At 39.6% G+C, this 27,145-nt stretch overlaps 1 protein-coding gene across 1 annotated transcript in view; it reads left to right on the forward strand.

Annotated features, from left to right (window-relative positions):
- The first annotated feature begins 16,425 nt into the window (after window positions 1-16,425).
- Window positions 16,426-27,145, forward strand: part of FAF2 (Fas associated factor family member 2) — a 61,313-nt gene continuing 50,593 nt past the window's right edge. Inside the window, exon 1 of the mRNA XM_007169731.3 lies at window positions 16,426-16,534. Coding sequence (XP_007169793.2) covers window positions 16,472-16,534 — 63 coding nt within the window. The 5' untranslated portion in view covers window positions 16,426-16,471. The remainder of the gene's footprint in view (window positions 16,535-27,145) is intronic.

The raw sequence follows: 27,145 nt of genomic DNA on the forward strand, positions 1-27,145 counted from the left end.
ATATGAATATAGTTCCCTGTGCTATATAGTAAATTCTTTTTTTTTTTTCCACACACAAAAAAACACAAATGTGTTTATGAAGGATAAATATCACTGCTTGTGAAAAGCAGAGTTAAACTTCATTAGAGGATGTGCTTCTCCGAGACTTAATGGAGTTGCTGAAACTGAATGGAGACATTTCTTTGAACAAAATTTTCTTCTCTGTAGACATTGGAGGAGGGTTTTCTGGCTGACAATGAATACACACCCCTAAAGATGGAGATGGCATTCTGAGGTTCCTGGCATTCTTGGTGCATCCTGGCTGGTGCTGGATTGGGCAGGGACCCTGGGGGCCATGGAAGGAAGGAGAATGCCTTCACTATTGTTGATCTTGGGAATTCACAATTTTCCTGGGATGTCTGTGTCTCTGATATACCTGTCTCTGCCTAGAAAATTCAGGCCCTCAGAGGCCACTGAAGGCTGCAGGGTCATCCAATTAAAGGATCTGGCTGTGCTGAGACGCTTTCTTTATGCCCAAACATGAAATTGACATTTTCTTCTCTAAGATTTGCCCAATGCCTTTCTTGTTCTCCTGACTTTCAGCATCTTTACTGCCCATAATGTAGCTCTGCGTTTTCTGGGCCTGGGCTGACAGGGCTTGTTCAGGAGATGGTCCTGCCCTTTGCCTTTTCGCCAGGTTAAAAACCAGTGAAACAAACCCTGAGTTCTAGTTCTTTCTTTTTTTTTTTTTTAATTGACATATAACATATAACATCATATTAGTTTCAGGTGTACAGCATAATGATTCTATATTTGTATATATTGTGAAATGATCACCACAATAAATCTAGTTAACATGTCACCTTACATAGTTACAAACTTTTTTTTCTTCTGATGAGATCTTTTAAGATCTACTCTTTTAGCAACTTTCAAGTCTGCAATACAGTATTATTAACCATAGTCACTTTGCTATACATTACATCCCTATGACTTATTTATTTTATAACCGGAAGTTTGCACATTTTGACCCCCTTCACCCACTTCATCCACCCCTCATCCTTGCCTCTGGCAACCACCAATCTGTTCTGTACCTGAGTCCTAGTTCTAAATTAGCATTTTGGAGGAACCTTTCTTTCCCTTCTGTAATGCAAACTGGAGTGTCTCCCTCACAGGAGCCTCCATTAATTCCCTGTCCTGGGCAAGTAGCTGGTCTCTATGGTATGAGAGGTCCATATCTTACTTCCCCTTAAAGTTTGGGGTCTCTTAGGGTCTCGCTCCATCCATATATGGTGAAATTTAACTTTGGGGAGCTTCCTAGCTCACTGGCTTTAAGGATGTTTCTTAAATCGTTTTTAATTTACACATTTCCCCCCACACCCTTTTTTCCTTGCAATTTGTTGTTGCTGTTGTTGAAGAAATCCTATTGCTTTGTAGAGTTTATCTCAGTGTAGGTTTATCCATTTGCATTCCTGTGGTGGCATTTAACTTGCTCTTCAGGACCTTTATTACTTCCTATAAATTAGTAGTCAGATCCTGAGTGGTGGTTCTCAACCAGGGTTGATCTCACCCCCCAGGGACGATTTGGCAATGTTTAGAGACCTTTTTTAATTGTCACAACTTGCCGGCTGCTAATATCAGCTAGTGGGTGGCAGCCAGGGATGTTGCTAAACATCTTACAATGCACAGAACAGCCCCTCACAAAAAAGAATTACCACTCCAAAATGTCAGTAAAGCCCAAGTTGAGAAACCCTGATCTAGAGGCTTGAGCAGATTCCAGATGAATTTTTTGCAAGAATATTTCATACATGATGTTGGGAAATTCCCATTGCATCACATCATATATCACATCATGTCTAGTCGCCTCTTAGTAACATAAACATTGATCAGCAGGTTTAGGTGTTGTCAGCCTGATCATTTGATAATAAAGTTTCAGATCAGCTTTTCATCTCAGGCTCTTAGCACTCTTTGTGATTTTTATCTAAATCAGTTACTTTATTTGGGGTTGAAACTGTGGTGATTCTATTTCTATCACTATATCTGCATTAGCTGGAAATTCTTTTTTTTTTAATTAATTAATTTATTTTTAATTTAATTTAATTAATTTTTTTATACAGCAGGTTCTTATTAGTCATCCATTTTATACACATCAGTGTATACATGTCAATCCCAATCTCCCAATTCATTATTTCTGTGAGGCATTAGCTGGAAGTTCTTAACGAATTTTCTCTTGTTATCAGTTTGGCTGCCCACAGGTAGAGTTCATAGAGGACAGGTAGCTTGATTGCTTCTCTTAATTTATCAGCTTTCAGAAAAATGAGCTGATGTGCAGGCAATCTCCAAAAGCAATTAACGAGCATGGGTTTGTGGTTGTTCTCTTTTTGATATCATAATAAGCTCCTGGTTTTATATATACTTGATGTGTTTCAATTCATTGTAGGCATTATACTTTTTTTTTTTTTTAAGAATTTCACTTTATTTATTTATTTATTGGCTGTGTTGGGTCTTTGCTTCTGTGCGAGGGCTTTCTCCAGTTGCGGCAAGCGGGGGCCACTCCTCATCGCGGTGCGCGGGCCTCTCACTATCGCGGCCCCTCGTTGCGGAGCACAGGCTCCAGACGTGCAAGCTCAGTAGTTGTGGCTCACGGGCTTGGTTGCTCCACGGCATGCGGGATCTTCCCAGACCAGGGCTCGAACCCGTGTCCCCTGCACTGGCAGGCAGATTCCCAACCACTGCGCCACCAGGGAAGCCCCCAAGCATTATACTTTTTAAGTACCTCTATTTAGGTATAATTGACATGTAATAAACTGCACATATTTAAAGTTTACAATCTGAGAAATTTTGACATATGTGTACAACTAGGAAATCCTCACTGCAATCAAGATAATGAACATCTCCAATAACCTGCAACATGTATTTGTTCCCTTTGTAATTCCTCTCTCGCTTACTTCCCTGCCTCCCTCCAATCCCCAGACACCCGCTGATGTGTTTTACATATTGTCTTGAGTTTTATGTAAATGGAATCATACAAGACTCATTCTTTTTTGTCTGGCTTCTTTTACTCAGTGTAATTCTTTAAAGATTCATCTGTGTTGTTCCATGTATCAATAATTCATTCCTTTTTATTGTGCTGAGTACTAAAATTTGTTCATCCACTCACCTGTTGATAGATATTTGGGTTGTTTCCAGTTTCTGTTTCTGTTACCAGTTTATCAATAAAGTTGTTATGAACATTTGTGTACAAGTCTTTGTGTGAATACATGTTTTCTTTTTTCTTGGGTAAATACCTCGATGTGGAATGGCTGGATCATAGGGTAGGAGTAGGCTTAACTTTTATTTTTATCATTTAAAAATTTAATTTTTTAGAAGAGTTTTAGATTACAGGAAAATTGTGAAAGTAGTACAGAGAGTTTCCATACATCCCATACCACTTTCCCCCATTAACATCTTACATTAATATGGTATATTTGTCACAGTTAATGAAACAATATTGATATATCATTAACTAAAGTTAGTATAATATTATTATATTTTATTTAAAGCTTTTACCTAGTATTTAAATTGGACTGTTTGGTTTTTTTACGATTGAGTTTTTCTTTCTTTCTTCCTTCCTTTGTTTGTTTGTTTCTTTCTTTCTTTCTTGGCTGCGTCTGGTCATAGTTGCGGCATGCGGGTTCTCCGTTGCGGCGCACAGGCTCCTCTCTAGCTGTGGCACGCAGGTTTTTTTCTCTCTCTGATTGTGGTGCGCGGCTCCAGAGCGTGTGGGCTCTGTAGTTTGCAGCACATGGGCTCTCTCGCTGAGGCACGAGAGCTCAGCACTTGTGGCTTGGGGGCTTAGTTGCCCCTCGGCATATGGGATCTTAGTTCCCCAACCAGGGATCAAACCTGCATCCCCTGCACTGGAAGATGGATTCTTTTCCCCTGGTCCACCAGGGAAGTCCCTACTATTGAGTTTTGGCAGTACTTTATATTTTCTGACTAAAGTCTCTCATCAGATGTAATATGCAAATATGTTCCTCCAGTTTGTCTTTTTATTTTCTAAACAGAGACTTTTGAAGAGCAGAAGTTTTACGTTTTGATGAATTATAATTTATCAGTTCTTTTATGGATCATACTTTTGTATTATATCTAAGAAATCTTTGCCTAACCCCAGGTCGCAAAGATTTTTGTCTAATGTTCTTCTCCAGAAGTTTTATAGTTTTGTGTTTTACATCTAAGTCTGATGAATTTTCCTTGAAAGGCACAAACTACTTGAATACCAATATATCTGTTAAAGAAACAGAATTTTTAGTTAAAAATCTTCCTATACAAGAAAGCTCACTTTTGACACTTCTATTCAACATTGTACTGGACGTTCTAACCAGAACAATTAGGCAAGAAAAAGAAATAAAAGGCATCCAAATTGGAACAGAAGAAGTAAAATGTTCTCTATCTACAGATGAAATTATTTTATATATTGAAAATCCTTAAGACTACACATCAAAAACTATTAGAACTAGGGGCTTCCCTGGTGGCGCAGTGGTTGAGAATCTGCCTGCTAATGCAGGGGACACGGGTTCGAGCCCTGGTCTGGGAAGATCCCACATGCCGCGGAGCAACTAGGCCCGTGAGCCACAACTACTGAGCCTGCACGTCTGGAGCCTGTGCTCCGCAACAAGAGAGGCCGCAACAGTGAGAGGCCTGCGCACGGCGATGAAGAGTGGCCCCCACTTGCCGCAACTAAAGAAAGCCCTCGCGCAGAAACGAAGACCCAATACAGCCATAAATAATAAATAAATAAATAAATAAATTAAAAAAAAAAAAAAAAAAAAAACTATTAGAACTAATAAATAAATTTAGCAAAGTTTTAGGGTTCAAGATCAACAGACAGGGACTTCCCTGGTGGTGCAGAGGTTAAGAACCCGCCTGCCAATGCAGGGGACACGGGTTCGAGCCCTGGTCCAGGAGGATCCCACGTGCCGTGGAACAACTAAGCTCATGTGCCACAACTACTGAGCCTGTGCTCTAGAGCCCACAAGCTACAACTACTGAGCCCATGCGCATAGAGCATGTGCTCCGCAACAAGAGAAGCCACCGCAATGAGAAGCCCGCGCGCCCCAACGAAGAGCAGCCCCCGCTCGCCACAACTAGAGAAAGCCCATGCGCAGCAACGAAGGCCCAACGCAGCCAAAAATAAATAAATAAATAAATTTATTAATAAAAAAGATCAACAGACAAAGAATAGTTGTGTTGTAAATCAACTATACTTCAATAAAGTAATTTTTTTAATGTTTTATTTGTTTTATTTTATTTATTTATTTATTTTGGCTGCGTTGGGCCTTCGTTGCTGCACGCGGGCTTTCTCTAGTAGGGGTGAGTGAGGGCTTCTCTTGTTGCAGAGCATGGGCTCTAGGTGCGCAGGCTTCAGTAGTTGTGGCACGCCACCTCAGTAGTTGTGGCTTGAGGGCTCTAGAGCTCAGGCTCAGTAGTTGTGGTGCATGGGTTTAGTTGCTCCATGGCATGTGGGATCTTCGTGGACCAGGGCTCGAACATGTGTCCCCTGCACTGGCAGGCGGACTCTTAACCACTGCGCCACCAGGAAAGCCCTTAATAAAATAATTTTTTTTTAAAAAAGTTGTATTGCCATACACTGGCAATGAACAATCCAAAAATGCAATTAAGAAAACAATTTCATTTACAATAGCATCAAAAGCATAAAATGCTTAGGAAAAAATTTAACAAAAGAAGTGCAAGCCTTGTACACTGAGAACTACAAAATATTGCTAAAAGAAATTAAGGAAGACCTACACAAATGGAAAGACGTGCAGTGTTCATGGATTGAAAGACTTAACATAGTCAAGATGGCAATACAGCCCCAAGTGGTCTACAGGTTCAGTGTAACTGCTATCAAAATCCCAATGACCATTTTTGCAGAAATGGCAAGGATGATTTTAAAATTCATATGGAATCTCAAGGAACCATGAATAGCCAAAACAACCTTGAAAAAGAAAAACAAAGTTGAAGGACTCACACTTCCCACTTTTATAACTTACTATACAGCTACAGTAATCAAGAGTGAGGTACTGGCATAAAGATAAATCAATAGAAGGGTATTGAGAGTTCAGGAATAAACCCATATACCTATCGTGAAATGTTTTTGAAAAGGGTGCCAAGACTATTCAATAAGAGAAGAATAACTTCTTCAGCAAATGGTGCTGGGACAACTAGATACCCACATGCAAAAGAATGAAGTTGGACACTTGCCTCATAACATATAAAAAATCAACTCAAAATGGATCAAAGATGTAAATGTAAGACTTAAAACTGTGAAACTCTCAAACCTAAGCATAAATCTTCATGACTTGGTATTTGGCAATAGATTCTTAGAGGTGACCCCAAAGCACAAGCAGCAAAAGAAAAAAAATAGATGAACTTGACTTCATCAAAATTAAAAACTTTTGTGCACCAAAGGACACTATCAAGAAAGGGAAAAATACAACCTACAAAATGGGAATAAATACCTGCAAATCACACATCTGGTAAGGGTCTAATATCCAGAATATATAATAAACTCATATAATTCAACAACCAAAAGACAAACAACCCAATTAAAAAAAATATGCAAAGGACATGAATGGACATTTCTCCAAAGAAGACATACAAATAGCCAGCAATCACATGAAAAGATGCTCAACACCATTAGTCACTAGGGAAATGCAAACTGAAACCACATGAGATGCCACTTTATACCTGCTAGAATGGCTGTAACTTTTTTAAAAAAGGAAAATGTATTGACCAGGATGTTGCATAATTGGAACCCTCATACATTGCAGGTGGAACGTAAAATGAGGCAGCCTTTGTGGCAAACAGTTTGGTGGTTCTTCAGAAGGTTAAACATAGAATTACCATATGACCCAGAAATTCTACTCCTGAGTATATATCCAAAAGAATCAAAAACAGGTATTCAAGCCAAAAGTTGCTTACAAATGTTCACAACAGCATTATTAACAATAGCAAAAATGTGGAAACAACCCAAATGTTCATCAACTGACAAGTGTATAAACAAAATGTGGTACACCCATACAATGGAATACTATTCAGCTATAAAAAGACTGAATTGTACACTATAAAGTGATTAAAGTGGTAAATTTTATGTTATATACTTTTTACCACACTTTTAAAGAGTCAATGAATGTAATTGACCACATTAAAAAAACCAAGAGAGAAAAACCATACGATCACTTCAATGCAGAAAAAGCCTTTGACTAAATCCAACATCTTCCTAATTAAAACTCTCAGCAAACTAAGAATTGAAGGAAACTTCCTCAACCTGATAAAGGACAGCTATGGAAAACCTTCCGTTAACATTAAACTTAATGGTGAAAGACTGAACTCTTTTCCTCTATGGTCAGAGATCACACAAGGTTGTCCACTTCTAGCACTTCTTTTCAACATTGTACTGGAGGTTCTAGATTTAAAAGGAAGAAATAAAAGTACCTTTATACACATATATAGACAATATGATTAAGTAGAAAAATAGATTCTACAAAAAAGCTACTAGAACTAATATGTGTTCAGCAAGTTTACAGAATACAAGATGAACACACAAGATGAATTGTATTTTTATACACAAGCAGTGACCAAGAGGAAATTGACATTTTTAAATGCCATTTACAATAGCATCAAAAATATTAAATATTTAGAGATAAACCTAACAAATAAAATGAAAGACTTGTACACTAAAAACTACAAAATATTGCTGAGAGAAGTTAAGATCTAAATAAATGGAGAAATATTCTTTGTTCATTGATTAGAAGACTCAATAGTAAGATGTAAATTCTTCTCATATTAATCTATAGAGTCAATGCAATCACAAAATCCCAGCAGGACCCAAAATGGGCAAAACAACTTTAGCAAAGAAAAAGTTGGAGGACTATCATTACCAGATTTCAAAATTTATTATACAGTTACAGTAATCAAGACAGTGTGGTATCAGTATCAAGACAAACAAATAGATCAATGGAAGAAAATAGCCTGGAAAAAGACATGCACATATATAGACAACTGATTACTGACAAAGTTGCAAAGGCAATTCAGTGGAGGAGAGATAGTCATTATACTTTTTGATGCTTAAATTTTCCCATCTTTGGTCCCTTGTAACAGTTTGACAGTTTCTTTGTTCTCTGGTACATGTTCCTGGCTCATCCTGTACATTTCCTGCCCCCAGACTGGAATTAGTCATTTCTTCAAAGAGTTCTATGACCTGTTAGTGGCAAATGATATTTAGAAACCACTGTCTGGGCTCCTCAGTAGTTATTTCTTATAGACCTCTTCAGTCAACAGAACTAGACAACACATTTTCTGTTTGAAAGAGAAAAATACATTGTGTTCTTACTAATATTTCTAATTCAAGTTTAAGATTACAATGTTTTTACTCAATCCTTTTGATTTTAGATATATATATTTCTCTTTCACCAAAAATCTTGGTTCTAATCATAACATAATCACTCTTTTTTGCTCTATCTACATGAATATATAGTTTTTATTTTATTTATCTTTTATTGAAGTATAGTTGTTTACAATGTTGTATTAGTTTCTGGTGTACAGCAAAGTGATTCAGTTATACATATGTGTGTCTATCTATTTTATATATAGCAGTGTGTAACTCTTAATCCCAATCTCCTAATTTATCCCTCCCCTTCCTTTCCCCTTTGGTAACCATAAATTTGTTTTCTATGTCTGTGTAGTTTTTAAATAACAACATCAATATTACTAAATATCATTTAAGATTTCTTTCTGTTTTTAGGACATAGCCTATCAGGAATTTGTAGGCAAATTACTGTGTTTTAAATTCACTTGAAATTATTATTTTCTTATTATTTTCTCCGTGGTTGAGCCACTAATTTGATACACAGTTTCATAGGCTAGGTCCCATAAAAAACATAGCTTGAATCAAAAGCTTACATGTTTATACTTTACTGGGGAGTACAATTCCAAGGTATCAGGCATGAGAGAATGAAGCAGGGAGGCAAGGAATAGGGACAAGTACAGGGTAGGAAGTACATTGCTCCATCCCATGGGTTTGCCTCAGAGAGACCATATAAATGACCGCATCTCAAGACAGCTCAACACGGGGCAGGAAATGAGAAATTTTCATGTGGTGGATTCCCGTCTGTCACTGGTCAGGGTTTTGCCCCATGGCACATGAATTCCCCCACACTTCTGGGTAGTGCATGTGTGGGCACCGTGCTGATCCGCAGTGTCTTGTGCTCCAGTAGCAACAGGCAAGCTGTAGGGGGGGAGGCGGGAGGCTGGTGGTGCACAGGTGAGGTGAAGTGCTGTCAGGTTGTGTCTGTGTAAATGGGTCACCATGGTGGTGACTAGACAGAATCCGTGTAGAGTTGGTCACCACAGAAGTGGCCAAGGTGAAACAAGTGGCCAAGGGCCTTGGAGACAGGTGAGACTGCAAAGATCTGAAGTGAAAACATAAGAGGCATCTGATACAGCACACCCCTTGGACCCCTCAGTGCTGTTCATTCCCTCTCATTATGCCTGGTCTCATACGACAATATGGGTTCTCCTCTACTGTGGGAACAAAATGCCCTCACTCCTTCCAAAAGGGGTGGTACAAGTCCAGTCATTCATAAAATTCCCTTTAAGGCAGTAACCAGCCACAATCTCTCTTAAGACTTAGGGAAAATGAGTTAGTGAGACAAGCTACAGTTCTCCGCAGCTGAAGCTGGTCCCAAGGCTGTAAGTGATAATCACATCATCTCCCTCCTCCACTGTTCAGTCTAGATTTTGTCACTCTTAGCTAATACTTCAGTTGGCCTGATTGCTTTCCAGTGGAGTGATCCAGACTTTCATTTCTGCAGAGTCTGAGCCTTTAGTTACCTGGCCCTTGTCAGGTTGTAGTTGTTGCAATTGCTTGTTTTCTGTTGTCGCTGGGTATAGAGGCATCCAGAGGTGTCCCAAGTGAATCCCCTGGGCTCCAGACATACTCTTTCTGACTCTGTTGTGTGTAACAGCAACCCTGGCCCCTCACTGTAATCAGGGGCATTGCCCTGCCAGTATGGTAACTCCTGTACCTCCAGGTTCACTGGCATATTGAGCCCAAAGTATCCAGATGGTAATCCCAGCATCTGGTTCAGTGGAACCTACACTATATCCCCTGGGAAACATGCTCCCCTCCCCCTGCCCCAAGCCAGACAGAGTCTAAGATTGTAGGGACAATTTCAATGCATCTGGGTTATTTAAACCATCTCTAAATAGGTCTCCTGCTTTTCCTCCCTTTCCCACCTTGCCAACTGAGGTGTTGTTTGAACTTGTTCACAGTTCACAAATCATGAAATTTTTTTATGAACACGGGGTTTTTAAAAACCAATAAAATATCTTTGCTTTAAAAAAGAATCTCTGCTTTAAAGGTCACTGTATTCAGCATCCTTTCCCCCATCACGCAAAACTGAGGTGGTCTTCCTTTTTCCTCTGATTTGAGATGCTCTAATTAAAGACTTTCCCTCTATATCCCACAGGCAGTAGCTTTATTTCCTGATTTAGTTCCCAAGGCTCTACTCCCATAAGTCCACCCACATTCATGAGGCCCTTGCTCTAAGGATCTAGCCTGGGCCCAATATTTACAGACCTTTGACTTTGTGCCCAGTGCAGCTCTCAGTACTGGGGACTCAGTGGTGGCCCAAGCCAACTTGGCCTCTCTTTCCCTTCTGGAATGCAGAGCTGGGAGATAAACAATAAACAGGTAAATAAGACAGTATCATCTAATGACAAGTGATTTGAAGAAAACATACATTTTAGGTTCTCTCTGAGGATGCTGTACACGTGTACTGAGATCTGAATGTCAAAAGGGACCAGCCATGTGAGGACTCAAGAAAAGTGTTCCAGGCAGAGTGTACTGCAAATGCAAAGTCCCTGAGGTATGAATAAGAATAATGAGGTGGAGGTTTGAGAGTAATGAGTTCACAGTAACGAGGTCAGAGAAGCGTTAAGGTAGGCTTCCTTGTCAGCCACAGGAAGGAGCTTGGATTCTATTCTAAGGACAATGGGAAGCCAATAGAGGGTTTGGAGCTGGGGAGTGATAGGATCTGACTTACTTTTTGAAACATTTCTCTGGTATCTGTGATGAGACTGAATCAGAGAGGGGCAAATGTAAAATCCAGGAGACCAGTTAGAAGGGAACTGCAGTGTTCCAGGGGAGAGATGAGATGGGGAGATAAGAGGACCTATGTGACAGATACAGTCTATTATCGACCTTTGGGTCTCTGTCACTTTCCACCTGATACTGCAGTTGACTTCCTGTTATTCTAGGAGATTCCTGAGGCTAGGTCACCCCCAGAACTGAGTAACTGTAAGACAGTAACACATATTGAATCAATCTATAGCAAAATCTAACTTCTGCAAAGGGCTTTAGCAATGATAAAGCCTTCTCCCTTCTTTCAAAATTTAGTTTATTGAAGTATAGTTGATTTACAATGTGTGTTAGTTTCTGATGTATAGCAAAGTGATTCAGTTTATATATATATATGTATGTATATATATACATACATATATATATATATATATATAGTCTTTTTCATATTCTTTTCCATTATGATTTAATCGCTGGATATTGAATACAGTTCCTTGTGCTATACAGTAGAACCTTGTTGTTTATCTATTCTATATATAATAGTGTGCATCTGCCTATCCCCAACTCCGAATCTACCCCTCCCCCAACCCCTCCCCCTTGACAACCACAAGTCTGTTCTCTGTCTGTGAGTCTGTTTCTGTTTCGTAGATAAGATCATTTGTGTCATATTTTACATTCCACATATAAGTGATATCATGTGGTATTTGTCTTTCTCTTTCTGACTTACTTCACTTAGTATGATAATCTCTAGGTCCATCCATGTTACTGCAAATGGCAGTAACAAATGGCATTATTTCATCCTTTTCTATAGCTGAGTCATATTCCATTGGATATATATATATGTGTGTGTGTGTGTGTGTGTGTGTGTGTGTGTATCAATCATATCTTCTTTATCCATTCATCTGTCAATGGACATTTAGGTTTTTTCCATGTCTTGGCTATTGTGAATAGTGCTGGATAAAGCCTTCCGTTAATACTTTATTTCATTCTGTCCTCTGCCAAATCTGCAAGATGGCTATGATGAGGCCATGAATTTTACATGTCCTCTCTGAGTTAACCCTTGCCACAAACTGTGAGGTGGAGACTATTTCTTTACAGCTGAGAGATGAGCAAACTGAGACAGAGAGGTTCACTTTCCAAAACCACACAATTAATGGTGCAATACTCAGGTCTCCCTGCAGAGCATGAGATGTACTTTGTGACTTACATAAGGCAAAACTTCGCTTCCAAGCTTAATTTTTTTTCATCAGTCCAAACACCCCTAGCAGAAGCCTGAGAATCTAAAATACACTATTGGGTGCAGGTATTACTTCTCTCACTCCTCTTACTTTTTGGATGAATCCAGTTGAGTCGCCTTAATTCCTGCTGGCTCCACTTAACCAATAATGAATAATTTGATGGACAGGAGGGCAACAAACAAAAAACTGTTGCTGACATCTCAATGGTCTGCTTTACTCAGCAATCAAAATGCCATGTCCCCAACTGACAGAAAATATCTTATGTTCCAGTTACTCAGAAACTGAGGGCTTGTTCTAGGATTTCCATGACTCAGCAGGACAAAATTCATCCTTTATCAGGAAAAAATGGTAAGGCGTCAGCAAAGCCTTATTACTAGGATTAGAGAAACAAATATTCATTAGATTCTCTGAGACAGCTCTCAGTCACAAATCCCTGTGTGTTATAGGCATAAAACTGGCACTCAAAACCTCTCTGTCTCTCTCTCTCTCTCACACACACACACACACCAGTCCAGAGACTGATGAAAATTCATTTAATTTTTCATTAAACTGTGTGTTCTTTCAAGGACAGTGGCTGTCTTAACTTTATAGTATCTGGTCCAGAGCCTGGCTCAGAATAAACACTCAGTACATGTTTGTTGAATCGACTCCTAAAATCTGTAGATGAATATAATTTTTTAAATTTTATTGAAGTATAGTTGAGTTACAATGTTGTGTTAATTTCTGCTGTACAGCAAAGTGATTCAGTTACACACATATATACATTCTTTTCATACTCTTCTCCATTATGGTTTATCACAGGATATTGAATATAGTTCCCTGTGCTATACAGTAGGACCTTGTTGTTTATCCATTCTATATATAATAGTTTGCATCTGCTAATCCCAAATTCCCAGTCCTTCCCTCCCCCACCCCCCTTTCCCTTGGAAGCCACAAGTCTGTTCTCTATGTCTGTGAGTCTGTTTCTTTTCAGTAGCTACGTTCATTTATGTTGTAGTTTAGATGCCACACATAGGTGATATGTAGATGAATATAATTAATAAATCTATTAAAAAATATCTTCAGAATGCTTTAGAATGCACTGTCCAATACAGTGGTCACTAACCATGTGTGGTAACCCAGTACTTGAAATGTGGCCAGTCCAAATAGAGATTTAAGGAAGTGTAAAATACACCCCAGATTTTGAAGACTTAGTGCAAAAAAAGATAAGATATTTGATATATTGGGTTAAATCAAATATATTACTAAGATTAATCTCATCTGTGTTAAATGTGATCCTATAGTATTTAAAATTACACATATGGCTATCATTGTATTTTGATTGGACAACACGGCTCTAAAAAGGAAAATAAAGGTCAGAAAAAATTATTCTTAAAGAAGATGGCAAGCCAATATTTGATGCCACTTTCCACGCTCTTCATCTTGAACTTATCAAAAAAGCTTAGGTTTCTTCCAAGGCCAGCTTCTCCCGTGGCAAACAGAGGCCATGAGGATTCTGCCTAGGTCAGAGTGGTGGGCTGGTAGCTCATGGGCTGAAATGTGGCTTGCAGTTATGGTTGACACAGTAATTTTCTTAAAAACTAAATTAGTTATTATCATTTCAAAATGGGGAGATTTCATACACAGATCCTTATTTGTTAGGTGCTCTTAGAAAAGGGGAAGTTGTGGCAATGCTGGTCTTTTTTTAAAATTTATTTATTTATTTTTGGCGGCATCGGGTCTTCCTTGTGGCGCGCGAGCTTTCTCTCGTTGCAGCGAGCAGGGGCTACTCTTCGCTGTGGTGTGCAGGCTTTTTATTGCAGTGGCTTCTCTTGTTGTGGAGCATGGGCTCTAGGCACGCGGGCTTCAGTAGTTGTGGCACACAGGCTCAGGGGTTGTGGCTTGCGGGCTCTAGAGCGCAGGCTCAGTAGTTGTGGTGCACGGGCTTAGTTGCTCCACAGCATGTGGGATCTTCCCGGACCAGGGCTCGAACCTGTATCCGCTGCATTGGCAGGCAGATTCTTAACCACTGTGCCACCAGGGAAGCCCTGGTCTTTTTTTTCTTTTTTTTTTTTTAAATTGAAGTTTAGTCAATTTACAATGTTTCAGGTGTACAGCAAAGTGTTTCAGGTGTACAGCAAAGTGATTCAGTTATACATATATATACATATACATACACATATTCTTTTTCAGATTCTTTCCCATTATAAGTTATTATAAGATACTGAATATAGTTCCCTGTGCTATACAGTAGGTCTTTGTTGTTTATCTATTTTACATATAGTAGTATCTACCTGTTAATCCCAAATTCCTAAATAATCCCTCCCCAGTACTGGTCTTACATGTAAGCCAAAAGGTACAGCTAAAAAGCAGAAACCGCCTTTTCCCAGGGAATGGACTCTCCAGTTTGCCATACTGTATTCCTATGGTCGAGTTGTTGTTGCTGTTGCTTTTTTTTTTTTTTTAAGTAAAATATTTCTTGTAGCCACCTCTTTATTCAAAGAAGAAAAGGGAAATGTAGACTAAGAGGGTGTCTGTGTCTTAAAGGAAAAGAAGAACATTCAATGGTGTTTAATATAACCACAAAGTTTGTGTGTGGAAAGAATACATCTTAAATCAGAATTATGCAACAACTCCAGATGGCACCTGACTTTGCAATCCCTCATCTAGTTCTTCCGGATCCATCATTATTGGAGACGTTGAATAGTACTGCATCTCATGTGGGCTTTGAGTTGATGTAAAAGAAATTCTCCAAAGTGGCTCTACTTGCTTACAAATTTACCTTAAGGGTCTAAGAAAAATTCTAGGACATTGTTATGAAGTTTGTGCAGACCTAGTAAGACCTGATTCAGGCCTGAAAGAAATAGCCAAAACTTAAGTCCTTCCATCTTTTAATGGACTCTTCACAGAACTTCAGCTTTCAAAGCACTTCCGATTCTGTCTCACCTAATTCAACCCCGTGAAGTTCATGGGGTGAGATTCCACAGATGGGGAGGACAGCAGGGGCCCAGGAGGCTGAGTGCCTTGCTAGGAGTCAGACAGGTAGTCTGTGGAAAAGCACCAGACCATGAACCCTCTGCCTCCCAAGGCCTTCTGGACAGTGGACAGAGAAGGCGGATGGCAGGAGAAAAGAAGTGGAAATGAAAACGGGAGATCTGAAGAGAGGTGGCGGGTTAAAAGGGGCAAGGAAAGTGCAGAAGAAGGCAGACATTGAGGGGTGGAGATAAGGCAGTGGAAAGGGTGGGGGACTGCTTCCAAGGAGAATGAGCTGAGGTAGCATATCTGGGGCTGCTGGTGAATCTCATTCCACCAATGGCAAAACTACAGCAGAGAGGAGGTGGTTTGCCCGGAGATGTCCAGCACTTTACCAGGTGGACACTAGAACGTGAACCCAAGTCTCCTGATCCCAGTCCCGGGATCTTCCTTCGGTTGGTCACAGGGAAGACGGGCCAGTGGGCAGAGAGGCACGTGAGGGCCTGAGGCAGGCAGGAGCAGAGTCGCAAGAGGGGTGGACGGAAAGCTCTGCCTAAGGCTGGTAGTGCCCGGGTGGCCGAGTGCCAACAATTTTCACGGGGCGCACACCTTCCACAGCTTCCGGCTCGAAGGCGGCGTGGGAAACGCCCCCACCCCCACCCCGCCCCCAGTATTCGGGGACTTTCGGAACCTCCTGAGAGATGGTCAGGGGATTTTGGAAACATCATGGCAGGAATCAAACATCAAACGGCCGATATTTCTGAACGACCGCAATTTCCTAAGAAACATTCAGAAACATTGGAGATGAAAATGGTTAGGAAGAAGGCGAAATCTGCCGAGGGGCATTCGTGAATTTCCGAAGCTTCTCGAGGGGCATTCGGGACCTCTCGGCTCTTTGCGATCTATTCGAGAGTCAAGTCTCTGGTAGATCCGTTCGTCGCCTAACTCCTAAGGGCGACTTGGGCAGACAGTCCCTCGACAATTTTCGGAAGTGTTCGGGATCGGCCCGAGAGTGGTGCCCTCTAGCGGCGGAAATTGTCACCATCCCCGGCCTCCAGGTTGGGCCGGCACGCGCAGACGCAGTTGCGCGCCGGCGGCTGTTCAGACCGGATGTGGTTGCTACTGAGGTCACTTCCGGCGGGTGACGGTGCGGACGGGTCAGAAGCGTAGAGGCGGCTGCAAAATGGCGGCGCCTGAGGAGCGGGATCTAACCCAGGAGCAGACAGAGAAGCTGCTGCAGTTTCAGGTAGCAGCGAGTACTCGGTGCAGTGAATGCCACCGCGGGCTAGGGAGTGGGTCCCTAGAGGAGCCCAGAACCCTGCTCAGATTGGGCCCGAGATTCTTCTCAGACCAGCAGGCGGCCCCCTCCCCCCCAGGCGCCAGTTGCCCTGCTTGCTGCCCCCGGCCCCCGAGCCTCTGTCGGTCCCCAGCCTTCCAGGAATGGCTGCGGCCAGACCCGCTTCCCCTCTCTCTCCTCAAGAGGGTCAGCTTCCCGGGTTCCCCTTAGCGGCGCCCGTCCTCAGCCATCCTTTCCAGCCTGGTTACCGGTTGGATCCTCTCCGCTAACGACTGTGGATCTACTGGGATGCTTAATCCCCACCGTGGAGTTGGCCTCGTTTCGGGTCTCTGGAAGGCCTCCTACCAGCCTCCCATGCCATTTCCACAAACGTTTACTGAGGGCCTCTTGGGTGGCAGGTCCTGTGTTGGGCGCTTTGGTGGCAGTGGGGTCAGGACTAGCCCCCGCCCTAAAGGTGTGGGAGGACACCTCGTAATGAAACAGTGCATGATAAATGTCATCAGTGCCTTCTGAGGGGGTTTATTACCCCGGGCTTATTCCTGGGCTCACGTTCTTGACTCTGCTTGAGGAGGGTGGGAAACTTGCTGGAATCTGCCTCCTTTTAGTGGATGTTTGGGTTAAGAACTTTGGACACTAAGCACTTTATCCCTGAGCTGGAGAATCTGGTTGGAGGAGACTTAGGTAACCTTGACTCTGTTACCCTGATGGGTACCAGTTTCTTTATTTCTAGAATACGTATCTTAAAAGTGTTTATCCCCTAAGGATGTTGTGGAGATCAAAATGAGCTTATGGATGTCTAAAGGGCTTTGTAAACAGTAAGCTGCTCTTAAACAGTATTGCAACTATTAATCATTATTTAACTTAGGATAGAATTAAAGTTAGTGGTACACTTATTTCCTAATATAAAATATGCTAAATATTCATTAATTATGCAATATTTACCAAGAACCTTAGTGCTCAGGTAATAACAACAAATGAATAGAATACCATTTATTGAGTATGGTGTTGTAAGTACTTTCCTGAAACACTTAGCTTACATTATTGTATTTAATACAACCCTATGAGAGTCATACTGTTACAATCCCTATTTTACAGATGAGGGATATGAGGCTTAAAAAGTAACATGCTTAGGTTACACAGCTAGTAAGTTGTGATGTCAGATTTAAAACCAGGTCCATCTTTCCAGAACCCTTCCTGAGCTCTTGACGTGTGTGCTATACAACCCATGTAAGTAGCAGTGTACAACTGAAAGTGGAATGCAAGTGCTCTAATATTGTATTTTTTTTTCTCTTTGCAAGTTCTCACTTTTCTGTGATTTCCTTGATTTCACTGCAGTTAATTTTGAAATGTTTTCTCTTAAAACAAGCAGTGGGTTGGAAGTGTATAAATTGGAAAATACTGTCATAGAAGTAGTTGACATTTGTTTGGAGTTTTGAGTAGAGAAATTGATGACACAGCAGATTAGAATTAGAATGAATAAAGAGCAGACAACTAGCTTCTACTTCCTTATAGACTGCTAATTTCAGAGTGTTGTTTAACTTTGGCAGATCATTTTATCCCTTACAACTCTTGAGGGATAAGCCCCCATGTTGTTTAAAGTGTAATGAGGTGAGGTGAACCATAAGTTGTGAAGTACTTAGTCTGGTCCTGGAAGAACATGAATATGTGGTAGCATTTCTGAGATAAGGTGCACAGGAATCTCTGTTTTTGTCTTCATTGGCTATCTCTATCAGTAAGAGAGGTGACTAGCAGGTTAAAGTTGTATTAAGATTGCTTTATGAAATTGGATTTAATAAGGCAAATACATTTTACATTTGTGTATTCTTTAAGCAGTGGCTTGGATCAGGTTCATCATCCAGATTACCATTAACAGCCTCTGAAATTTACTAGGTGTCAAGCGTTATACCAGGTATTTGATGTACGTTAACTCTTTTAAACCTTTTTGTAACACTGTAAGGTGTTAACCCCAATTCAGTTTATTAATGAAGAAACAGGTTCTGTGAGGTCAAATAACTTGCTCAGGTGGTAAGTGGCAGAGATTTAGAAATCCATACCCATAACCATCTTGCTTATAACCTAATGGAAAAGCCAGACACATACATAAATAATGAGTATTCTGCAGTATATTAGTGCTCATGGTATAATAAACACAGTAGTATAAACAAAGTGCTGTGGAAATTTAGGAAATTATAGTATTGATGAGGATGGAGGGGGAAAGAAGGATGGCTCAGTAGTTACCATTAAGTTTCTACCGTGCCTTAGGTGTGGTGCTAGGTAGTTTAGAACCATTATGCTTAATCCTCACAATAGCCTTGTAAAAGTGCCACAGGTGATATGCCTCCTCCTAGGTAAGGAAACAGGTCTCGTAAAGTATTTGCTCCAGATCATTAAGCTATTAAGTAGTGGGGATGGAATTAGAATTAGAAATCTAGTGGATCTGGATCTGAACTTAAAAGCTGGACTCTTTCCACTGTACTTTGCTGCTTTGAAGGAGGAATGGAATAACAGGTGGTGGGCAGGAGTATGTTCAAAGCTGAGGTATGGATATGAAATAATGTAGAATGTGTTTGTTATGATGGATTTAGAGAATTGGAAGTTGAAAATAACACTGGAAAGGTAAATAACAGCCAGATTTTGGAGGCCTGTGCTCAATGGTTTAAATTTAATCTGTAGGCTTGAAGAGCCATCAAAGATTATTTCAACTAGAGAGTGAAATAACACTAGGTTTCAGCTTTGCTTCACTGACAGTATGGAGCATGTGCTTGGAATCTCCACAGGGGTTAGGACAGAACAGGATGACACTGCTAGGAGTCAGTTTTCAATAAGTTGCTTCATTTGATATATTGAAATTAGCAAAAGTGAAATATTTTGGAAATCTCAGGTTTCCTCTATTTCAATTTTTTTGTGACGTATGATTTGATTGGAACTCCTTAGGGTATATTTAGCAGGCTTCTAAGTCTGTTTGATGTCTTTTAAGATTCTTCTGGTTACTTTCTCCTGTTTATTTTGGAACCAGTTGAATATGAATAACTAATGCCATATTTATTTTAGGCCTTCCCCATTTTCTTCAAATGGGAAATAATGGGTTTTAAGAGGAGCTAATACAAATATGGGGAAGGTCAGTTGTATTGAAGTCCATTTTTCCAAATTTCCAAGTATAGCAGATTCCCCTGGTGTCTTGGTTTACTGCCTCTAGGTTTGAACACCTGGAGAAGGATGACATGGATAAAGAGAGACGCGACTAAAGGAGCTATGCATGGCCAATAGAGGAAGAAACAGTCCTTTTCTGCTTGTACAGGAGCACGAAAATTTGAGATTCGAAGGTGTTTTTGTTTTTGATGTTGTTTAAACACTTATTGAGCATTTACTTTATCCAAAGTGCTCTAGATCCATTGTATCATTAACTCCTCCCAATAAACATGGTGTAGGTTCTGGTATTGTTAAGTAAACTAGGATCAGGAGATAATTTACCTAAGGTCAGTGATGAGCTTAGATTTGAATCCAGAACTCTGGATTCTCTTTCTTACTACCTAGCACTGCCTCTCTGGCCCTAGGTTTTGATTTGTTTTCAACAACAGGTAAGTGAGTAGGGCCAATAGAAACAGTATGGGACACTTTGAAGAAAGAGAACACAGCAAAGGAAGTCCAAAAGTGTGATTCTAATCCTGGACATCATCACTAATGTTAATTCTCTTAATCTCCTCTGCGTGAAGATGGACTTTTTTAGGAGAGGGGAAGAAGAATCCCCCAAAGTGGGAATGAACAAGGAGGACCGTTCTCTCCCTTCCATACCCACAGGTATGAGAGAGAAAATGGGAGAGAGTGCTTCAGGGGGAGTATCTTCAGGGAAAAGCCAAGTTTCAGTTAGACCATGAAGGTGAAGGAAGTGTTCCGGAAGTTAAGGATCCTAGGGGATATTGCTGACATAGCAGGGCTTTTAATTCTAAACAGAATCCTAAAAATGTGGTGTTACTGGGTCAAAACAAGGTACATTGTAAATTTTAATAGCTACTGCTAGACTGCTTTCCAGGGAGTTTTTGGCAGCTCACACTCTCACCAAGAGGATGTGAGACGACCAGTTTCCCCACATCCTTGCCAGCACTGGATGGTATCTTTTCAGTTTTTGTTAATCTGATTAAATTTTCAGAGTCCTTATTTTAATTTGCATTTCTAGTGGTAGTGGTGGTTGTAGTTTTTGATTTTGTTTTGCAGTCAGTTGAGTTTGAACAGCTAATGCAAACACTTGTTTTAAGCTATTTCAAATGGGAAAGAATAGGGACATAAGAGTGAGGGATTGGCTTTGCAGGTGTCCCACGGTATTATGGAAGGTTTGTTTTCTGGTTGCAGAATAAAAAGTGCTGATTTTAAGATTGAATTCCGTTCTATAAACTCCTGATTATGGATGAGATTGAGCTCCTTTTGGCTACTTATGGTTAGTTATTGTATAAATTCCCTGTTTATCCTTTGTTCATTTTCTATTGGATTATTTGACATTTTCTTATCAGTTTGTACGAGTTCTTTATGTATACTGGTCATGTATAGCAAATATTTTCTTTCATGACATCATTTATCTTTGATCATTAATCTCTTCACTTACCCTTATTTAAAATTATGTCATCAAATTGGCATTTTTTTCTTTCTGGCTTTTGGATTTTCTGTTTTGTCTAAGAATGCCTTCTACTTAATGACATTATACAAATGTTCTCTTTTGTTTTCTTCAAAATATTTTACAGATTTCTTGTTAAAATCAGATCTTTAATCCATGTGGAATTAATTTTTTGTATGTATGAGATGAGAACCCAAATTTGCTTTTTTCCAGGAAAGACTATAGGTTAGCTGAATAGTCAGTCCCTCCCCCAACTGATTTGAGTAGTCCTCTTTATCATAGTGTACTCTGTTTTCGATAACCTATTTGCTAGCAGCATTACTGAATTAATAATAATAGCTTTCTACCAAATTTTATTGATAATATCTGATAGGACAGGACTCCTTCCCTATTCTTTTTTTTAATTATTGGTAATTCTTACACGTTCTTTCATGTACATTTAAAAATCATTTTGTGAACCACTATGGAGAACAGTATGGAGGTTCCTTAAAAAACTAAAAGTAGAACTACCATACGACCCAGCAATCCCACTACTGGGCGTATACCCTGAGAAAACCATAATTCAGAAAGAGTCATGTACCACAATGTTCATTGCAGCTCTATTTACAATAGCCAGGACATGGAAGCAACCTAAGTGTCCGTCGACAGATGAATGGATAAAGAAGATGTGGCACATATATACAATAAAATATTACTCAGCCATAAAAAGAAATGAAATTGAGTTATTTGTAGTGAGGTGGATGGATCTAGAGTCTGTCATACAGAGTGAAGTAAGTCAGAAAGAGAAAAACAAATACCGTATGCTAACACATATATATGGAATCTAAAAAAAACAAAATGGTTCTGAAGAACCTAGGGGCAGGACAGGAATAAAGACGCAGATGTAGAGAATGGACTTGAGGACACGGGGAAGGGGAAGGGTAAGCTGAGATGAAGTGAGAGAGTGGCATGGACATATATACACTACCAAATGTAAAACGGATAGCTAGTGGGAAGCAGCCACATAGCACAGGGAGATCAGCTCAGTGCTTTGTGACCACCTAGAGGGGTGGGATAGGGCGGGTGGGAGGGAGATGCAGGAGGGAGGAGATATGGGGATATATGTATATGTATAGCTGATTCACTTTGTTATAAAGCAGAAATTAACACACCATTGTAAAGCAATTATACTCCAATAAAGATGTTTTTAAAAACCTCATTTTGTGCAGCCATGGAATTATTGGAATTGCTTAAAATAATATATTAATTTGGGACTGGTCGAAATTCAGGAACATGTACATTTCTTTATTCAGATGTCACATGTCCTTTAAAATATTTTTTGTAACTTTCCTCTAGTTTTTGGATATTCCTTATTAAACTTATTCCTAGGTATTTTGTAGTTTTGGTCACCCTGTGAATGGGATATCTCTTTATTTCTAAATGGTTACTAATAAAAATGCTGTTGCATTTTGTACATTTATCTTGATTTTTTTTGATCTATCGAATTTCTTATCATGTTTTCTGATCATTACTAATTTTCTAGTTTTGTCTCTTGGGCTCTTTTTTTTAATAACAATTTTATTGAGATATAATTGTCATATCTTAACCCTTCTAAAGTATGCAGTTCAGTGGTTTTCAGTGTATTTACAAAGTTGTGCAAGCGTTACCACTATTTACTTCCAGAGCATTTTCATCACCTCAAAAAGAAACCCATTAACAGTCACTCTCCATTCTTCTCTCCTTCTAACCCTTGGCAACCACTAATCTATATTCTGTCTCCATAGATTTTGTCAATTCTGGGCATTTGGTATAAATGGAAGCATACACTGTACAGCCTTTTGTGCCTGGCTTCTTGCACTTAGCATAATGTTTTCAAGATTCATCCATATTGTAGCCTATATCAGTACTTCATTCCTTTTTATGGCCAATAATGTTTCATTGTGTGGATAAACCACATTTTGTTTACCCATTCATCAGTTGATGGCCATTTTTATTGTTTTCACTTTTCAGCTATTAATATTGATGCTGCTATGAATATTTGCATACCAGTTTTTTTTTTTTTTTAAAGGATTTTCTTATTTATTTATTTATTTATTTATTTATTTTTGGCTGTGTTGGGTCTTCGGTTCGTGCGAGGGCTTTCTCCAGTTGCGGCAAGCGGGGGCCACTCTTCATCGCGGTGCGGGGACCGCTCTTCATCGCGGTGCGCGGGCCTTTCTCTATCGCGGCCCCTCCCGTCACGGGGCACAGGCTCCAGACGCGCAGGCTCAGCAATTGTGGCGCACGGGCCCAGCTGCTCCGTGGCATGTGGGATCTTCCCAGACCAGGGCTCGAACCCGTGTCCCCTGCATTAGCAGGCAGATTCTCAACCACTGCGCCACCAGGGAAGCCCCTGCATACCAGTTTTTGTTTGGACATATTTTCAGTTCTCCTAGGAGTAGAATTGCTGGGTCACATGGTACCTCTGTTTAACTTTTTGAGAAATTGCCAATCAGTTTTTCCAATGCAGTTATACCATTTTCCCTACCAGTAGTATGTGCAGGTTCCAGTTTCTCCACATCTGCACTAACATTTGTTAATCATCCATGTTTGAAACCATCCTAGTAAGTGTGAGATGTTAACCTTGTTGTTTTGATTTGCGTTTCCCTAATGACTGAAAAGATGGTTGAGCATCTTTTCATATGCTTTTTGGCCAGTTGTGTGTCTTCTTTTGGAGATACAAAATCAAATCTTTTGCCCATTTTTTAAAAATTGAAGTGTAGTTAACTTACAATGTTGTGTTTCAGGTGTACAGCAAAATGATCCAGTTATATTTTTTCCAGATATTTTTCCATTATAGGTTATTACAAGGTACTGAATATAGTTCCCTGTGTTACACAGTAAATCCTTGTTGCTTATCTATATTATGTATGGTAGTTTGTATCTTTTAATCCCATACTCCTAATTTATCCCTCCCCTTTCTTCTTTTCCCCTTTGGTAACCATAAGTTTGTTTTCTATGTCTGTGAATCTGTTTCTGTTTTGTATATAGATTCATTTGTATTATTTTTTTAGATTCCATATATGTGATATCATATAATATTTTGTCTTTCTCTGTCTGACTTCACTTAGTATGATATTCTCTAGGTCCATGTTGCTGCAAATGGCAATATATCATTCTTTTTTATGGCTGAGTAATATTCCATTTTGTGTGTGTATGTGCGTATATACACACTACATCCTTTTTTTTTTAATTGAAGTATAGTTGGTGTACAATATTATATAAGCTAAGTTTTAAAGGTTATACTCCAATTATAGTTAATATAAAATACTGGCTATATTCCCCGTGTTGTACAATATATCCTTGTAGCTTATTTTACACATAGTTGTTTGTACCTCTTAATCCCCTGTCCTTATATCACTCCTTCCCCCTTCCTTCTCCCCACTGGTAACCACTAGTTTGTTCTCTATATTGAAGAGTCTGCTTCTTTTTTGTTATATTCACTAGTTTATAGTATTTTTTAGATTCTACATATAAGTGATATCATACAGTATTTGTCTTTCTCTGTCTGATTTATTTAACTTAGCATAATACCTTCCAAGTCCATCCATGTTGCTGCAAGTGGCAAAAATTTCACCCTTTTTTATAGCCGAGTAGTATTCTGTTGTGTATATATACCACATCTTCTTTATCCATTCATCTGTTGATGGACACTTAGGTTGCTTCCATATAATGGCAATTGTAAACAATGCTGCTGTGAACATTGGGGTGTATGTATCTTTTCAAATTGGTGTGGGTTTTTGTGTTTTTGGATATATACCCACCAGGAGTGGAATTGCTGGGTCATATGGTAGTTCTATTTTTAGTTTTTTGAGAAACCTCCATACTGTTTTCCACAGTGGCTGCACCAATTTACTTTCCCACCAACAGTGTATAAGGTTTCTCTTTTCTCTACATCCTCTCCAGCGTTTGTTATTTGTGTTCTTTTTGATAATAGCCCTTCTGACACGTGTGAGGTGATACCTCATTGTGGTTTTGATTTGCATTTCTCTAATAACTAGTGATGTTTGAGCACCTTTTCATGTGCCTGTTGTCCATCTGTGTGTCTTCTTTGGAGAAATGTCTATTTTGGTCTTCTGCCCTTTTTAAAAATTTATTTATTTATTTATGGCTGGCTGGCTGGCTGGCTGTGTCGGGTCTTAGTTGCAGCACATGGTATCTTTATTGTGGCACACGGGATCTTTGTTGCGTCATGTGGGCTTCTCTCTAGTTGTGGTGTGTGGGTTTTCTCTCTCTAGTTGTGGTGCACAGGCTCCAGGGCACGTGGGCTCTGTAGTTGTGGCATGCAGGCTCCAGAGCGCATGGGCTCTGTAGTTTGTGGCACGGGGGCTCTCTAGTTGAGGCGCACAAGCTCAGTAGTTGTGGCACGCAGGCTTAGTTGCCCTGTGGCATGTGGGATCTTAGTTCCCCGACCAGGGATTGAACCCGTGTCCCCTGCATTGGAAGGCGGATTCTTTGCCACTGGACCACCGGGGAAGTCCCTGCCCATTTTTTGATTGGGTTGTTTGTTTTATTGATATTGAGTTGTATCAGATGCTTGTATATTTTGGATGTTAACCCCTTGTCAGTCACATCATTTGCAAATATTTTCTACCATTCTGTAGGTTATCTTTTCGTTTTTTTGATGGTTTCCTTTGCTGTGCAAAAGCCTTTAAGTTTGATTAGGTCCCATTTGTTTATTTTTGTGTTTATTTCTTTTGCCTTGGGAGACTGATCTAAGAAAATATTGCTATGATTTATGTTCGAGTATGTTTTGCCTATGTTCTCTTCTAGGAGTTTTATGGCATCATGCGTTATATGTAGGTCTTTAAACTATTTTTATTTTTGTGTATGGTATGAGGGAGTGTTCTAATTTCATTGTAGTTGTCCAGCTTTCCCAACACCACTTGTTGAAGAGACTGTCTTTTCTCCGTTGTATATTCTTGCCTCCTTTGTCATTGATTAATTGACTGTAGGTGTGTGGGTTTATTTTTGTCCTTTGCCCATTTTTTACTTGGGCTATTTGTCTTTTGTTGTTGGGTTGTTAAGAGTGCTTTATATATCCTGAATACAAGTCCTTTATCAGATATATCATTGGCAAAAATATTCTCCCATTCTGTGGGTTGTCTTTTCACTTAGTCGTGTCTTTTGAAGTTTTTTAATTTCATAAAGTCTGGTTTAATGTTTTATCTTTTGTTGCTTGTGCTTTGGTCATGTCTTAGAAACCATGGTCTAATCCAGGGTTACAAAGATTTACACCTGTTTTCTTTTAAGACTTTTGTAGTTTTAGCTCTTACATACAAGGTCTGATCCATTTTTAGTTGATGGATATGAGGTGGGGGTCCAACTTCATTCTTTTGGTTGTGGATATCCAGTATTCCCAACACCATTTCTTGAAAAGATTATTCTTCCCCTATTGAATAACCTTGAAACCCTTGTTTAAGATCAGTTGACCATAACTAAAGGTTTATTTCTGGACTCGTTTCTGTTCCATTGATCTGTATCTACCTTTATCTGTATCTACACTGTCTTGACTATTGCAGTTGTGTAATAAGTGTGAAATCAGGAAGTATGAGTCCTCCAACTTTGTTCTTTTTCAAAAGTGTTTTGGCTATTCTGGATCCCTTTCATTACCAAATAAATTTTGGGATCACTTTGTCAATTTCTGCAAAAAAAGGCAGCTGGGTCTTTTTTTTTTTTTTTTTTTTTCCACACACACACACTGTATTTTATTTTTACAAGAGATAAATAGACTGACACCAAGCATTGTACATGGATGACCACAACAAAAGCAACAATGATTGCAATTACCAAACATGAAACACAGTTATACTATGTCATAATATTGACATTCAGTCCAGTAATCCTCCACTGTAACAGCTCCTTTACTTTGCAGTGAAAATTGATTTGTATATTCTTTTCCTCTGAGTCCTTGTGGGATTTTTTTTTTTTTTAAT

This window comes from Balaenoptera acutorostrata, chromosome 2 (genome assembly GCF_949987535.1).
Source record: "Balaenoptera acutorostrata chromosome 2, mBalAcu1.1, whole genome shotgun sequence".
NCBI classification, from domain to species: domain Eukaryota; kingdom Metazoa; phylum Chordata; class Mammalia; order Artiodactyla; family Balaenopteridae; genus Balaenoptera; species Balaenoptera acutorostrata.